The sequence below is a fragment of the Pteropus alecto genome, unplaced genomic scaffold (genome assembly GCF_000325575.1).
Source record: "Pteropus alecto unplaced genomic scaffold, ASM32557v1 scaffold155, whole genome shotgun sequence".
Taxonomy (NCBI): domain Eukaryota; kingdom Metazoa; phylum Chordata; class Mammalia; order Chiroptera; family Pteropodidae; genus Pteropus; species Pteropus alecto.
This window is the reverse complement of record NW_006438113.1, coordinates 15,113,684-15,129,485: the sequence shown is the minus strand read 5'-3', so window position 1 is coordinate 15,129,485 and position 15,802 is coordinate 15,113,684. Positions and strand designations below refer to the sequence as shown.

At 36.2% G+C, this 15,802-nt stretch overlaps 1 protein-coding gene across 2 annotated transcripts in view; it reads left to right on the top strand.

The window, feature by feature from the left end:
* MYPN (myopalladin) overlaps positions 1-15,802 on the top strand; it is a 76,428-nt gene that overhangs the window by 29,682 nt on the left and 30,944 nt on the right. For both annotated transcript variants that reach the window (XM_006915583.1, XM_006915582.1), the window contains 5 exons: positions 1,280-1,455; positions 4,067-4,118; positions 7,212-7,326; positions 8,892-8,963; positions 14,400-14,541. In XM_006915583.1, coding sequence (XP_006915645.1) covers positions 1,280-1,455; positions 4,067-4,118; positions 7,212-7,326; positions 8,892-8,963; positions 14,400-14,541 — 557 coding nt within the window. The remainder of the gene's footprint in view (positions 1-1,279; positions 1,456-4,066; positions 4,119-7,211; positions 7,327-8,891; positions 8,964-14,399; positions 14,542-15,802) is intronic.

The window sequence follows — 15,802 nt, the reverse complement described above, 5'->3', positions numbered from 1 at the left end:
AAATAACTTCAGTGTAATTTTATTATATCTGCAAAGATCCTATTTCCAAATAAGGTTGTGTTCCCAAGCACTGGAGGTTAGGATATCAATATATCCTTTCCAGGGAGATAATTCAAACCATAACAACCCACACTTTTTATACAAAAGCTAATGCTCTATATGTACTATTCTATACCTTACTGTTAAAATTTTAACTATAGATTTTGAGGTTTTTTCCATATCAGTACATAATGATCTTTCTCATTCTCTTTTTAGAGTTGTATAGTGTCTCATTATAAGGCTATATCATAGTTTATTTCATCAGTCCCCTAGTGATTTGGTTGTTTTGTTATTTAAATGTTTTGTTATTTAAATGAGTAACCTGTACATTCATCATTTTGCAGATATGCAAGTGCATCTATATGATAGAGTCCCACAAGTAGGATTGTTGGGTCAAAGGATAAATGCAACTGTAATTTTGGCAGATGTTGCCATATTCCTTTCACAGGGTTGTACCATTTTACATTTCCTACTAGCAGTGTATGAGAGTAGTCAAAGTTTTACACTTTTGCCAATCTGTTACACGAAGACTGGTATTTCCCTGCAGTTTTAGTGTCTTTTTCTCTCATTATGTACCTCTACATTTTAAACATTATTTTATGTATTATTCTATGCAAACTTTGGGCCAAAAATACTGTTAAACTAAAAATTTCTAACTTCAAGTATATAGAATTAAAATAAAATACCATGACCTATATAAATATACTTAAGTTGTTTGTCAGGGGTGGGCCACTCCCAGAAGAATGTGACCCACTCTCCTTACTTTGATGACTCAAGTAACTAACAAAATAACTTTTCTTCAGCTAGGTCAGCTGCAATTTTGTAGTAGGAAATGTGTGCACTCAGCTTCACGGACCTTTAATATCCCTTAGATTCCACTCCAAATTATCTAAAGTAGTACTTACTTCATGCATACTATAGAAAACTATAAGCCTTTTTAGGAGAAACCTAGTTCCACTCAAAGATCCTGCTCTTCATGGTTGGCTGTATTTGCTTTCCCATCCATCTTTTTTCAATTGTGTTATTCTTAATAGAAGCCACTTTTCAATTTCCTAAGTAATGTATCAAAGTGATTTGAATACTGCCAGCTCTTCTCATCGTTATAATCAGATTATACCATAATAGGGAATTGTTTAATTTTCTGACTAAGTTTGTCTGTTTTCTTCTTAGGGAACATCTGGAGCCATCTATGTTATTAATTCTCACACTTCAGTCATGTCTCATATTCTTTTCCTCACAGGTGGTATTGCGAAGGCAAGGAGCTTGAAAATTCCCCAGACATTCATATTGTCCAGGCCGGAAATCTGCACTCACTGACCATTGCTGAAGCCTTTGAAGAGGACACAGGACGCTATTCTTGCTTTGCTTCTAACATCTATGGGACAGACTCAACTTCTGCTGAGATTTATATAGAAGGTAAAGCAAAATATTTTGAAGCATGGCACTTACTAGTAAGACATATAGTTATAATAAATAAATATTTATTGAGGACCTACTCGACCACACACTCTTCTAGAGGGAATAACGGCAGTGAACCAAATAGACAAAAATCGCTAAATTCATGAACAGATGGAATTTATATTGTAAAGGAGGAACAGGAAATAAATAAGATAAATAAATAAAATATAACATAACATGATAGGTATATGAAATGGTTCTGATCACCAATTCTAACATGTGTGTGTTGGGTGTGGGAGGTTTCCCACATCAACAAGCAAATCTCCATGACATCAGTTGGGTGTCCTATAACTTAACTCAATTCTGACATCATTTACCTGGAGACAGTGTCAGATCCAATAGTTTAAGAGTCAGTCTTTCAAGAGTGCTCCCATCCCACTTCAGATGCCAAACACAAGTAGTAGGTTCCAGGTTACCTACGATTTTTGCCTGATTCAATTAATTTGCTAGAGTGGCTCCTAACTTATTAAAAGATATGATACAGGATACAGATGAACAACTAGATGAAGAAATTCATAGGGCAAGGTCTTGGAGGGTCCTGAGAACAGGAGCTCTGTCCCTGTGGATTTGGGGTGTGTTACCCTTCCAGTGTGGATGTGTTTACCAGTGCGGAAGCTCTCTGAACCCCTGTAGTATTGGGATTTTAAGAAGGCTTCTTCATGCAAGCATGATAAATTATTAACTCTATTTCCTGCCCCTTTTCCCTCTCTGAAGGATGGGGACGTTGGGGCTGAAAATTCCAAGCTTCTAATTTGGCTTGATCTTTCTGGTGATGGACCCACACCCAGGAACCATAGGGGAGCCCACTCAGAGTTACTTCATTAGAATAAAATATGCTTCTGATGCATTTATCACTTAGAAATCTATAAGAGTTTTAGGAGCCCTATGTCAGGGATGGGGTCAAAGTTAAATTAAAATAAGAGATATTCCTAAGTGCTCATCACTTAGAAAAATATAAGGATTTTAGGGGCTCTGTGCCAGGAACCAGGGGCAGTGGCCAATATATATTTTTTCTGTTATCTCACAGTATATATAAGCACTATTGAGGAAATAGAAAGAGATAGGAAATACGTATATGTATATGTGTATGTGTGTGTGTGCGTGCGTGCATGCGTGTGTGTGTGTGAGTGTGTGTATGAAGGCTGCAAATCTAGACAGGGTGATCTGGGAAGACCTCACTAACTAGGTGACATGTAAGTGAAGATCTGGAGAAAGTGAAGGAGTGAGCCACAAGGGTATTCAAGAGAAGAACACTCTAGGCAGAGAAATCAGCAAGTACAGTGGCCCTGAGTTGGGAGGGTGCCTGTCTTAAGATACAGAGATGAGCCAATGTGGCCAGGGTGGAGCGAACAAAGAAGAAAGGATCAGTGAGGTCAGAAGTTCAACACTAGCTCATGGTGGGAGAAGGCAGGCAAGCAGATCGTGAGGTCCTTGTAGGTCACTACGAGATTCTTATAGATCATTGCAAGGACTTTGGCTTTTACTCTGAGGGAGATGGGAAGCTATGGGGTATTCTGAACAGAGATGTGACATGATCTGACAGCTTTTAAAAGGGTCACTCTGATTCCTGGGTGAGAAGATACTGCAGGGATTCAAGGGTAGAAGCAGAGAGACCGTTTGGGAGCCTTGGAAAAGCATTTCCATCAGCACCAAATTTATAGGACTAATTTTAGATAATAAATCAATTTATGTTCTTTAAATATCTATGATAAATTTTTGTTTCTCTTTATCTCATTCCCTGGCTTTTCTCTGGGAACCATTCTTTAGCACTTTGATCAATTATAATGCCTCGTGTATGCCTTGATTTCAGCACTTAAATATTGTATTATGGTATAAATGACCATTTACCAACTAGATTTGTAAGTGTGGTACTGTCTCATTCTTCTTTATGTCTCCATTTATCAAATAGATGCACGAATAATGACAATAATAATGAATAACTTATGAACAGAAATGTGTTGTACGTTTTCATTCTCAAATTTTTGGAGTACAATAAATACCTCCAAATTTAGCCGTTGTAGCTTCCTGGAATTTACTGTCTTGAGAAGTAAATCCGGGATCTAAGGTCTGTTAACAGTGCTGAGATTGGATCGCTGATTTTTAAAATTTGTGGCAACAGAACTTCAAACACCCCCACTCCTAAGATAAAGTGTCACTCGTTAATATTAGGACTGGACGGAAGAACATCCACCTACACTTACAATGTTTGGAATCCAATGTAATCCCTTCTTTTATTTAATCTGTGTAGGACAAAAGCAAGAGGATTTATGGACACCACAGAATGTCTACAAAGGCTGTCAGTCCAAAGGCATCAGCAGGTGTTTTATATGCAAGAACATTTGGAATTTGGAGGAGTTAATTTGAACTCAACTACTAACTAGCCATGTGACCCTGAGCAAGTCCTTTAACTAGTTAGGATCTATTTCCTCATCCGTAAAAGTGGGTGATACTGTAGGGAATCACTGAGTTCATTTCTAGGTCTTAATTTCTATAGGTCTTCCAATGCCTAGGAATCAGTTTAAGAAATTATCATCTTAAAATTTTCATATCTTGTTTTTATTTTTTTCAGGGGTTTCTTCTTCTGACTCAGAAGGGGACCCTAACAAAGAAGAGATGAATAGGTAATTCTAATTTTCTATCTTATAGTCTTAGCTTCTCATTGGTTAGTAGAACTTGAAGAGGATGGCTTCAGGGTATGACCTCAAAAACAAAAAGGTTGGGCATTTAGAGAAAGCTATACTTCCTTTGCTTAAGTCTTACCCAGCAGATTAAATTTAATATTCTCAATATTTTAAAAATTAGTTATCACCTCTGAAATAGCATCATATCTACAGAGTAAAAAACAACCTAATGTTTCAAAAAAAATTCACGTTTTCTGACTAAATAATAGTACTCATAAGAACTGAGTGATCCTAAATTATATATATAAGTGATCTAGGCCAGTCATAATTTTTTTACTAAACAGCTATGCTGATTACTGAACAAAATTACATCCATCTATTCATTACTTTCCATAACCATTGACTAAGCATCTGCTCTACACCAGACACTTCTCTAGATGCAGTGGGTACTAAGAAAAATCAAATGCTTCATGCCTTCCAGAGCCTCACAGTCTAGTAGAGGGAAATATATAGCAAATATAGCAAGAGATATATACCAAGCACATAGACAGTAAGTGTAATAAAGTATAATAGACTATGATATAATTATGTGTAGGGTGAGGACTTAGCACAGAGGACTTTTTATTGTTGAAGATGGAAAGAGAGATTAGGGAAGTTGTCACAGAGTTTGTGACCTTGAGCTGGGTCTTTAAAGAACAGTAGGTGAACACTCCCCAACAAGAGAGGAAAGGGCATTTCAGGCAGAGGAGGCTGTGGACAGAAGGCATGGGGATTGGAAATAGACACAATAGCCATTCATTGAGACTCCTGAAACAAGCAGCAGTATTTGGAAGACTGGTTAAAGAGTTAACTGTGTTTGTGTATTGTGTCCTCCCCTACAGAGGGTAATTACTCCTTAAGGACAGAAATCATGTCTTATTCTTCAAAATTCTTTGTGTATGCCTACCTTGGAATCATAATTTGCTTTTAGTTTTGTGCAGATATGAAAATTCATAACCAGAGTAAATGATTTCTCCCTTTAACTCTCTTCTTTATCATTCTCATGGCTTCAGTTCAATTCCTCCTCCATTCTGCCTCTTTATGGCAGTTACCTCCTTACAGGTGCTTCAGGCTTTTCTCTCTTTTACAGTCTCCAAATACCACGAGTTATTCTCTAAAAAATAATTCTGATCTTATCATTTTCCTGACTTAAAAATTTTATTATCTATGGGAAAATAAAAATCAAACACAATGTAAACAACAACATTTTTTTTTAATCTTAATATGGTATGCAAAGCCCTATTCAGCAGAGCATCAGCCAGGCTTTCCTGGCCCCTCCTCCTCCATCCCCCCACCTTGGGCTGTCTACACTGCTGTCACGTCACTCAGACAATTTATGGTTCATTTCACCCCTTTGCTCAAGCTGTTCACTTTGCTAGGAATGCCCTATCACCTTCTCCACCTGGCAAACTCCTATTTATCCTTCAAAGTCTAGTCCAGTTCTGTAATAAACACCCCCTCCAATGCACATTTATCACTCCTCCCTCAAGGCTCTCATAACATAGGTTACAGACTTAATGGGTATGAATTTTAATATACACACTTAAATAAGCAAGAAATATCTCATTTGTTTATTTTCTTTAAATCTAGTTGTAGTGGTTAGGATTTAGCTTCAGTTGTGTATAATAGAGACCCACAATAACAATGACTTAAATAAGACAAATATTTATCTCTCATTTACATAAAAATACAGGTTTGGCTGATAAAACCACTCTACATTCCACTGAGTTCCAGTCTGCTTCCAGCTTTCTGCTTCATCTCATTCTAAGATGTGGTCTCATTTTCTTAGTTTAAAACTGGAAGAAATAAAGGACATGCCTTGCACCCCTTTTAAAATCATTTCTCTTAGATCACATACATTGCTATTCCTCATATCTCATGACCATAAAGAAGTCACAAGGCCACACCTATCTTCAATGAAGGTTGGGAAATGCAGCCTTTACTTAGAGTAGCCATGTGAAGAAATCGGGTATTCTATTATTGTAGAAGAAGAAAACGGATACTTTGGGGACACTGATAGCTTCTGTATCACTACATAATTCTACTTCTGAGACCCCATCTTGTCTGGTTGGGAAAAAATTCAACCATTTATTATTGTGTGTCCCTTTTTCCCCTCCACACAATGTTGTGCAAAGATTCCTAGGACACAGATATAGATACAGATAGTGTTTGATATTAAACACTGCTCTAAGCATCTTACATGAATTACCTTCTTTAACTCTCACAAAAATCCTATGAGGTAAAAATTATTTCTCTCTTTTAGAGATGAGGAAGCTAAGGCAGACAGAGGTAATATCTAAACAAAAGAGAAGCCCTTCATGTCATTGGTCATCCATCGCCCCAGGATGTTGGGGAGAGACTCATGTCCCAGACCTCAAGGTTACTTGAAGTCTAGTGCTTTGTTGCTTCCTGATATGCTTGGGTACTGATCTCTTTAGCAAGAATGAGACCCCTTTAACCAGAGGGATTATCATCCCTTCTGAACTCGGGTTCTCCCTTTTGTCAGGTTCTCTCTCTTCTCCACAACAAAACTAAAATAATCTCCTCTCTGCAGAATTTTCAGAAATACTTCTTGGTTCTCTTGACCTTCAAATAATCTCTTTAATTTGTGTAAACTTAAATAACTCATGGACTCAGGCTATTCCTGCTTCCTACCATGCCAAAATTTCAGAAGCAAAGATTTACAGAACCTGACTTTTTATTTAAATGGGAAGGGGGTGGAAAATACAGAGGGCAACAACAAAACAAATCTCAAAAAATTATCTTCTGCACATGCTCTGTCATAGCACTTGTCTTGAATTATGGTTGGGGATATGCTTAAGTTCCTGGCTCTGCTGAAAGCAGCTAACTCAAGGCCAAGATTGGTGTCTTAGCATCTTCCTGTTTACACTTAACACAGTGTTTAGCAAAGAAGCTCTCAGTAAACATTTGTGGAATATCATTGACTAAAGATTTTTATTACATTTACTTGTAAGTAGAGATGACATTACTAGCTTTGCTGAATTTTCGCAATGATAGTCCTGTTTTATAATCTATATTTGAATCATTTCTCAGAATCCAGAAGACAGATGAGGTATCATCCCCTCCCACTACTACAGCAGCCATTCCTTCAGCAGTACCCCAAGCCAAGCATGTGGTAGCCCAGCCAAGAGTGTCAACCATCCAGCAGGTATAAGAGTCTAAGTGATGCCTATCAATAAATGATTGGATAAAGAAGTAGTACATATATACAATGGAATATTACTTGGCCATAAAAAAAGAATGAAATCTTACCATTTGCAACGACATGGATGACCTAGGGGATATTATGCTACGTGAAATAAATCAGACAGAGAAAGACAAAATACTATATGATCTCATTTAAATGTGGAATCTAAAGAACAAAATAAACAAACAAAACAGAAATAGAGTCATAGATACAGAGAACAAACTGCGGGTTGCCAGATGGGACGGGTTGGGGGTCTGAGTAAAAAAAATGAAAGAATTAAGAGGTACAAATTGGTAGTTACAAAATAGTCATGGGTATGTAAAGTACAGCCTAGGGAATATAGTCAATAATATTGTAATAACTATATATAGTGAGAGGTGAGTACTAGACTAATCAGGGGAGGGAGGGGATCAATTCAGAAATGATATAAATGCCTAACCACTGTTCTGTACACCTAAAACTAATATAAAATAATATCGAATGTCAACTGCAATTGAAAAAGAAAAATAAAAAAAAAGTTTAAGTGAAACACAAGCACTGTGGACCGTGACAGGCAGGCACTGTGTGGCATAATTGTGTTTGTCTCTATTGCACCTGCATAATGACCTCGGGTAGTATACTTCCATGAACATAATAATCACTTGATACTTCTGATGTAGGATATCAGTGGTTTCTACTGTCTTGGGAACATATTTTCTAACTTTACAGGCAAGTTTCATAGGAAAAGAACTCTACAAGTTAGTCTCTGATATTCCAACTTTATGAAGGGCATTGATTACATATATAATGAGATGCCAGCTCTCACACTCTAGATCATGAAATTTAATTTCATGGAGCTGCAAAGAATTCTACTTTCTAAGATAGAGCAACCATGAAATTATTTTTTAGAAAGCATTAAAGGCTCTCATCTTTCAAGTTAATGACAATGATGTATACTTAGACAGAAGTGTATTAAATAAAAACTTTAGTCAAGGTTCTACTCCTGTTCCCCACTACTCAGAGGTACCTTCTTTTAATAGATTCTAGAAGATAGTTCCAGGCATTTCTATGCATATATATGAATAGATATATATATGCATATATTTTTAAAATATAAAATCATACAAATTTAAAGATATTTGTAACATGTTATTGATATATTTATTTTCTAAATTTATTTTTTAAAAATTTTAAATAGTTACTTATCTAATACAAAGGAGTCACATTTTAGTTCTAATCCAGTAGTTTTCAAACTGTAATCTGTGGAGTGTCAGGACTTATATGGAACTTCTTTAGGAAAGTTAGAGTTCATTACAGAGGTCTATATGTGAGGGGTGGGGGTGGACAGCATATATTTACAGCCACTATGACCTAGAAATACAATGAATTCAGTATAAAATTTGAAGTCTATGATTCATAGACTTAGAAAATGTCAGACTTAGATTAATTTCATACACCAAATTCTGTAGATTTGTTATATCTATGTACCTGTCATCTATTTAATAATCTTAGTGACAATAAATCTATTGTTGGTTCCCTTTTAACAGTGTCAGAGCCCTACCAACTATTTGCAAGGATTAGATGGAAAACCTATCATCGCAGCTCCCGTGTTTACAAAGGTAATCAAAATGTTACTTCTTTTTGTCATGGCTTTAAATGCACCACAGCACCCAAACAAAGTTGTAGGATCCAAAATTTACTGATATTTTCTCAGGATTTTCATCTCTTATAAGTACAGTTTAGGGTTTGGGGTTTTTTAGTAGGTGTTACCATATCACTTCAAGTCCCAGATTTCTAGTAACAGTTTTGTGTAATGAGAAATATGTCTTCCTCACCACACTAATCTCTGTAATGTTAACCATCTTATTGCTGTTAAACACAGTAGCAGCACTCTCAGAAGTATGATTTTGTTTAGAGCGATGGTTTTCATCCAGGGTTAATTTTGCCTTCCAAGGGACATTTGGCAATGTCTGGAGATATTTTGGGCTGTCACAACTGGAAGTTTGTGCTGCCGGCATCTAGAGATGCTACTAAACATCCTGTAATGCATAGGATGACAGCCTCCCACAATAAAGAATTATCCAGCCCAAATTGTTGATAGTCCTGAGGCTGAGAAATCATGGTTTAGAACAAAATGGCAAAAATGATTTATTTTCCAATGAGTACTGATCTTAATGAAATGGCCAAATCCATAACTTCCACAGAAACATCAATTTTATGTGAAACAAGATACTTTTATTTTCCAGGTTCATTTTTCATAAACTGCTTTTGGAATTTCAACTTTCTATTTTCAAAGACTTGAAGTAGGAAAGCAACATGCTGTGATTTGGCGAATACAAAACTGTAATGAAGGGTTATAAGTGGACCTGTGCGTGCATGAGTGTGAGCACACAAACACACGCACATTTGTGTGTGTGATATAGCTAATAGAGCTACCTGTAATTGTCTTTTATTTCACCGTAAGTCACTTAGCCTTAAAACAGAGCTTAAGTGCCCCAGAAATCAGAACACTTTAATTTGTCATGCCCATTCGTCACACCCCAGAGGCAGTGCTGACTCTTCAAAGGCAACCAACCCACAGAATAACTTATACCTAGCCCCAACTGACGGTTCCTTCTCTCTTCTCTTCCTCATCACTATCTGCCCAGCCAGACACCAGAGAGGTGTCCTTATCTCCCCCCACTCACTTTTAAATCTTTCTAGGTGCTCTGTCTTCCCTGCACTCATATCGCCTTGTCTATATCTCTGATACGACATTTAACACAATAATAAAACTGTTTACTTTTTTGTCTGTCTCATGCACCTTGAAAGCCATCTCTAATATCTAGATAGAAATCCGTAAAGGTAATAGGGCCAAAGTCATTTTTGTTATTCCAAAAGGTCCAATAGGACTTTAACACTTATTCTTTACATTTAATTTTCATAAACTGATGAGAGCAACAGGTTTAGCTGCTTTCGTGTGGTGATTCTGATTACTTCCTCTTAGTTGGATGTTCTGATTGGCAGAAATATATATGCCTTTGAAAAACAAAAATGGGGAAAAGAACTAATCATTAGTAGGTGTTGTTTCTTAGGTAAACATTAGATCCATGGTGGGAAAACGGTCCTTAGTACAGAGACCATATCTCCGATGAGGCTTTCTTGGCCCTCAGGAGGTGTGCTTTTGCCTCCATAAATGGGATCAGACATAGGGCACTAGGATAGGCTGTGGCTCAGATTCCAGAGGGACTTAATCAGCAACCGTGTGCTTGCGTTAGTTTCCATCAGTGAGGGCAGGATTGAGGTCATAGTCACTGCCAGGGTCATTAGAAAATTTCTGAGTCAGAGTCACTGGTGATGGTTAATCATGTGGCATGAGCCATGATAACTGGTCTTTTGCATATGTTTGTATGGATATGTCCTGCTCTGTTTACTTCTTTAGGAACTTTCAAAGCCCATCACTCACTTTCTATACGGCCCAACAGAGCATTTCTTTGTCAAAACATTAATGGCAAGAAGCCAACTTTTTAAAAGCAACTATTAGAGAGCAGAGTTTTTTTTAACTCCTTGTGCCTCCTTTGGTAATAGGAAAGTACTGGTATTATCTTCATTTTAAGGAAGGTTAAAATGAAAAGGAGGGTTGCCTGACAAAACAGTGGTAGTGTTTGAAAGAAAACTGAGGTTCCATATGTTACTTCACTGCTCTGCTCACAGGTGATACCTATATTTTTCAATATTTTATGGAGATAGACTATGCTTCATACAGTATCAAAACCACTCTGTTTATGGGAGGAAAATAGCACTCATACTTCTTGATTGTGAAGGTAGCAGATGATCAAATTAGAATCTTACTCCTATCACTGCTCCCACTCCAACAGCAGCTGCTCTGGAGGACTTTCAAGGCTGCAGCGGCCCTGGCTCCAGCTGCTTCAGCAGTAATTTGAAGAGTGCGAGGGGGCAGGGGAAGTGAGAATTTGAAGAAGAGTGCTTCATTATATAATATCGGAGGCAGGAAACCCTGAAATAACTGGACCAGTGGCCAGATCCAGATTTCTGAAGATTACATGGGCCCCTTTCCCCAACCTGACAATTCCAGAGACTTTTCTGATTCAGCTGTTGTACTGGGCACCTGCTGCAATCGAGGGGCAAAAGGGTCTTTAATTAAACAATTCTTTATTAGTGAAAACTGCTCTGATCCAACTCCAACCTAAAGCATTATACATATTCACTTGCAGCATCTTCCAAGGTGCAAAAATATCCACTGGATTAAAAATAATAATAAAATGACAATATGAATCTTGTAGCTGACATCTTTTTAACCAATAAGGGGAATGCCTTTTCTCAAGGATGTCCCTGCATTATATTTGTGTGTATAGATCTACTAAGCAAAAACTGTATCCTTTCAACTCACATTTACAGCAGTTGGCACAGTGATTGGCACAAAGCAAGCGCATAGTAATATTTACTCTGTGGTAAATAACTTCCATTTCAGCTATGAAAAAATTAGTTTTATTGCTTTGTGGCTTCAGGATGTCTCTAGGAGGAATAGTGAGAAAAAAAATCCAGTATCAAATAGCCATAGAAGACATGCTTCTCAAGGCTCTGTGTTGTTGAGTCACCCTACAAAGAATGTGTGGTAATGACACACAAGACAGATTTGCATGTTGGATATTGGTTACCCCAGGAAGTTGTAGACATTTGGTAATAGTGACTTTGGTACAGATCCATTATTTCTAGTTAAGACTAACTTAAGTTTGGCTAGTTGGAGAATGTTTCATTTGTCTTATTCGTCTTCAGTAAAATCTAGATGATTAAAATCAAATCTGTATGCATTGTACACATTGTGCCATAAGTAATAGCCTAAGACCTACTGCCGTGTTGAACATGGCACCACCTACATTATATTCAAACAGCGTAACTTGTTTGGACCCTGATGTGCAGTGATGTTCTTTCTCATGAGACTTTTGTAGAAAAGCAGTTTTCAGCAATAACAACTATTATCATCCTTCAAACAAGGACTTTCAACAATTTTTCTAAGTGGCTTGTAAGATGACCCTTGGCACCTCTTTTATTGAATACTGATGATGTGTCACACTGGAATATGCTTCTATCTTATAAGACAGACACTTAGCGGGCATAATGCATACACTGTAGTATCACAAGTCTGTTGGCTAAACTCTCATATAGGCCTTATCTGTCAATGTCAAGTGACTAATAACAATAATGTTGGTCTCAATTGTGAGCTAATATTCTCTCTGGGAGGTCTTTTTGCAAGCAGGGCTATGGGGTAACCTCTGCAGACTGAGAATCAGTTCATGTTTCTCAAACTGCAAACCATGTCAGAACATATAGACTGACCTCATTTTGTTTACATCCCTTTAAAAAATGTGTCATATTTTATTTATTCAATTCTTTCTGCTGTTTCTACCTTTTTGTTTGTTTGTTTTTCTAATTCGTTTGACTCAAGAAGGAATGAAACTCATTATATATGAATCCCAGGGAGATGTCTGACTGCCATTAAAGTATTCAATAGACCCCAAAGCTGACATTTTAAGGCAGAACTTGCTCAGATGTCAAGATGGAGGGCACATTGACCACCTTGCCAGGAGCACCCAAGACTCACTGCTTACTGATGTTTCCTGCTTACCATTCCCATCTCTAGAAGATGTTGTTTTGGATAGACAAGAAATAAAAAGGTTTTTGATCAAATAGTTTCTTATTAATTCAAAAATTACTGCAGCAAACAAATTTAGAAATGCAAAAAAACAAACAAACAAACAAAAAACCACTAATGTTGAACTACAATGCCCCCTGGCTGTCACAATAACTCACACACTCCTCTCAGGTAAAAGTCTCCTACTGAAGCTAAGGCCATGTTATCCCCGCCTCTACATTCCTTAGACAAATGCCATAAATATGACACGGCCCTGCACAAAATACTGTAAATTGTTCAGACGAGAGCTGTAAATGATCACAAAATATTTATAAGAGAGCATGAGAAAAGCAAAAAAAAAAAAACTAGTCTATCCCCTTCTCTGAAGTAAGAGCCAATATTTCCTAAATGCAGATCCCCAAATTGTAATAATAGAAAGCCTTGTTGCATTTGTTATTAATAGAGCTTGTGGAGGAAGTTAATCATAACCTTTCCATGTTTATGAACCTTGGGCCAAAATTAAAAGCAAAAGCACACTCACACACATGCCAAAGAAACATTTCGTAATCAAATGAAGCACCTATTACACAAATAAATGTGCGACTTTAAGCTCACAAATCATCATGAGTAAAAGACCAGTTGTAAAAGCACAATCTGAGTTCTATTATAGAAGAATCTGTTATAGAATATACTGATATTTTACCGCTCAAAGTGGTTTTGTAAACCTTTTTCATGGAAGTGTGGGAAAGCATTTAATGATACCTGCACAAAATTACAAGACATTTTACCAGGGCGTAAGACTCCACATGTGACCATGATTTTATAAAGATTGTTGTCCTTTGTATCCCTCAACAGATCATTGAGACTATTCTGGAAAGAACACATAAGGAAAACAAAATAGCAAACCAAAAAGTCAATTTCCAGGACTACGAATATAAACAAGGCAAAGGATGGAAAACAGAGTCAGTTACCTGGGCCACAGAAGTTTTTCACATCACGGACAGCGACATTCTTGTGTAGAAAAATACACCACTCCTATGTTGAATTCACCTAGTAGACACTCACTGCAGATATTTTTAATTATTATTTCTGGAAACCAAGCTCTAGATGGGCATTTAAGAACAGAAGTACTTTACCAAAATTTAGTGTCTTTGGATTCCCTCAAAATGTTTTGCCTAATATTTAATAAACTTGTCTGGCACTGCAACAGAGAGGAAAAAGAATAAGATAGTGAGGAAAAAATCTCATATAGGCTCCGATCTTTAAAAATGTACATCCACAGAATTCAAGCTGCTGGAAATGTAGAGGATTTGGAGAAAATCCAAATACAGTGGCAATGATATCTTTTTCTAAAATTCAGCAGTGGAACAAGATTTCGAAAATGTATACTTTTTTGGTTCTAACAATATTCTTCTCATTATAGATGTTACAAAATTTATCAGCCTCTGAGGGTCAGCTGGTTGTCTTTGAATGCAGAGTAAAAGGAGCTCCATCTCCTAAAGTTGAGTGGTACAGAGAAGGGACCTTGATAGAAGATTCTCCAGATTTTAGAATTTTACAGAAAAGTAAGTTGATGCTTTAAAATAATTTTTCTGCTAACTAATTTTTCTAAATTTATTGTATATATCTATTTTCATAAATTTTGACAACTAATTAAGATACAATTTTAAAAGAATGAAATAAAAACCACTAGTAATCATAATCCCCCAAACTAAACCTTATTACTATTTCAGTGTATATTCTCCAAAATTTTTTCCATGAATATTTTTTTAACAAAGATGTTATATCCTTTTCTGTAAATTGATTTTTTTCACTCAACATTTCACAAATATCTTTTCATGTTAATAAAAATAGGCCATTTTTACTTTAAGAAGTAAGTCAACACAATTTCATATTTATTTAATTTCCTACTGTTGAACATTTAGATTGCTCACAAATTTTTACTAAACTATGCTTTAATGTATGTTAAGGGAGAAAATCTTTGTGAATATCTATAGAATAAATTCAGGTACTAAAATTGCTACTGTTAATTCACATTTTCTTAGGCTTTTAATATACATTGCCAAAATGCCATCCCAAAAGGTTGAACTAAATTTAGGATGATCACATAATTGATCATTCAATCTGGGGCACTTTGGAGAAGGAAAGAAGGTGCTACTAATAATTACAGAGATCCCAGGAATGAATCATGTCTGTTCCAGCTGAAGTGGTAATAGTAGCTATATCTACTACAACCAGCAATATATGGGAATGCCTTTTGTCTCACACCTTCACTAACAACGAAGATTAAACATTTTTTTTTATCTTCACTAATTTTATAGGCCCAAAATGAGAACACTTGTTTTAATCTGCACTTCACTCACTAATTAGATGTGGAATGGATTTTTTTTTTTTCATATTTATTGGGTCTTTGCATTTCTTTATTTTAAAATTACCTGTTCACATCTTTTGCTCATTTTTATATTAGATTTTTATTATTTTTCATTGTAAGAATTATTTATATATTCAAGTGTTAATTCTTCTTTTCTTATCATATTAGTGCTTTCATCTTGACCCATTTCGGTCATAAAATACATTGAAGTTTATTTGCTTTTTTGTTAATTTGTTTCTGCCTATCACAAAATAGTAGTACTTTCATCGGTATGATGTATGAATCAAACTATACTATCAAGTTTAACAGCAGTAGCAACGACAATAATATATTCTGAATGCCATTTAAACCGAGAAAAAAAATTTCAATAGTTCTATCAGTGTAGAGGATTGTAAGTTCAAACATTAAAGTAAGTTCAAACAATTAAAGTTCAAACATTAATTGAACATCTGTAT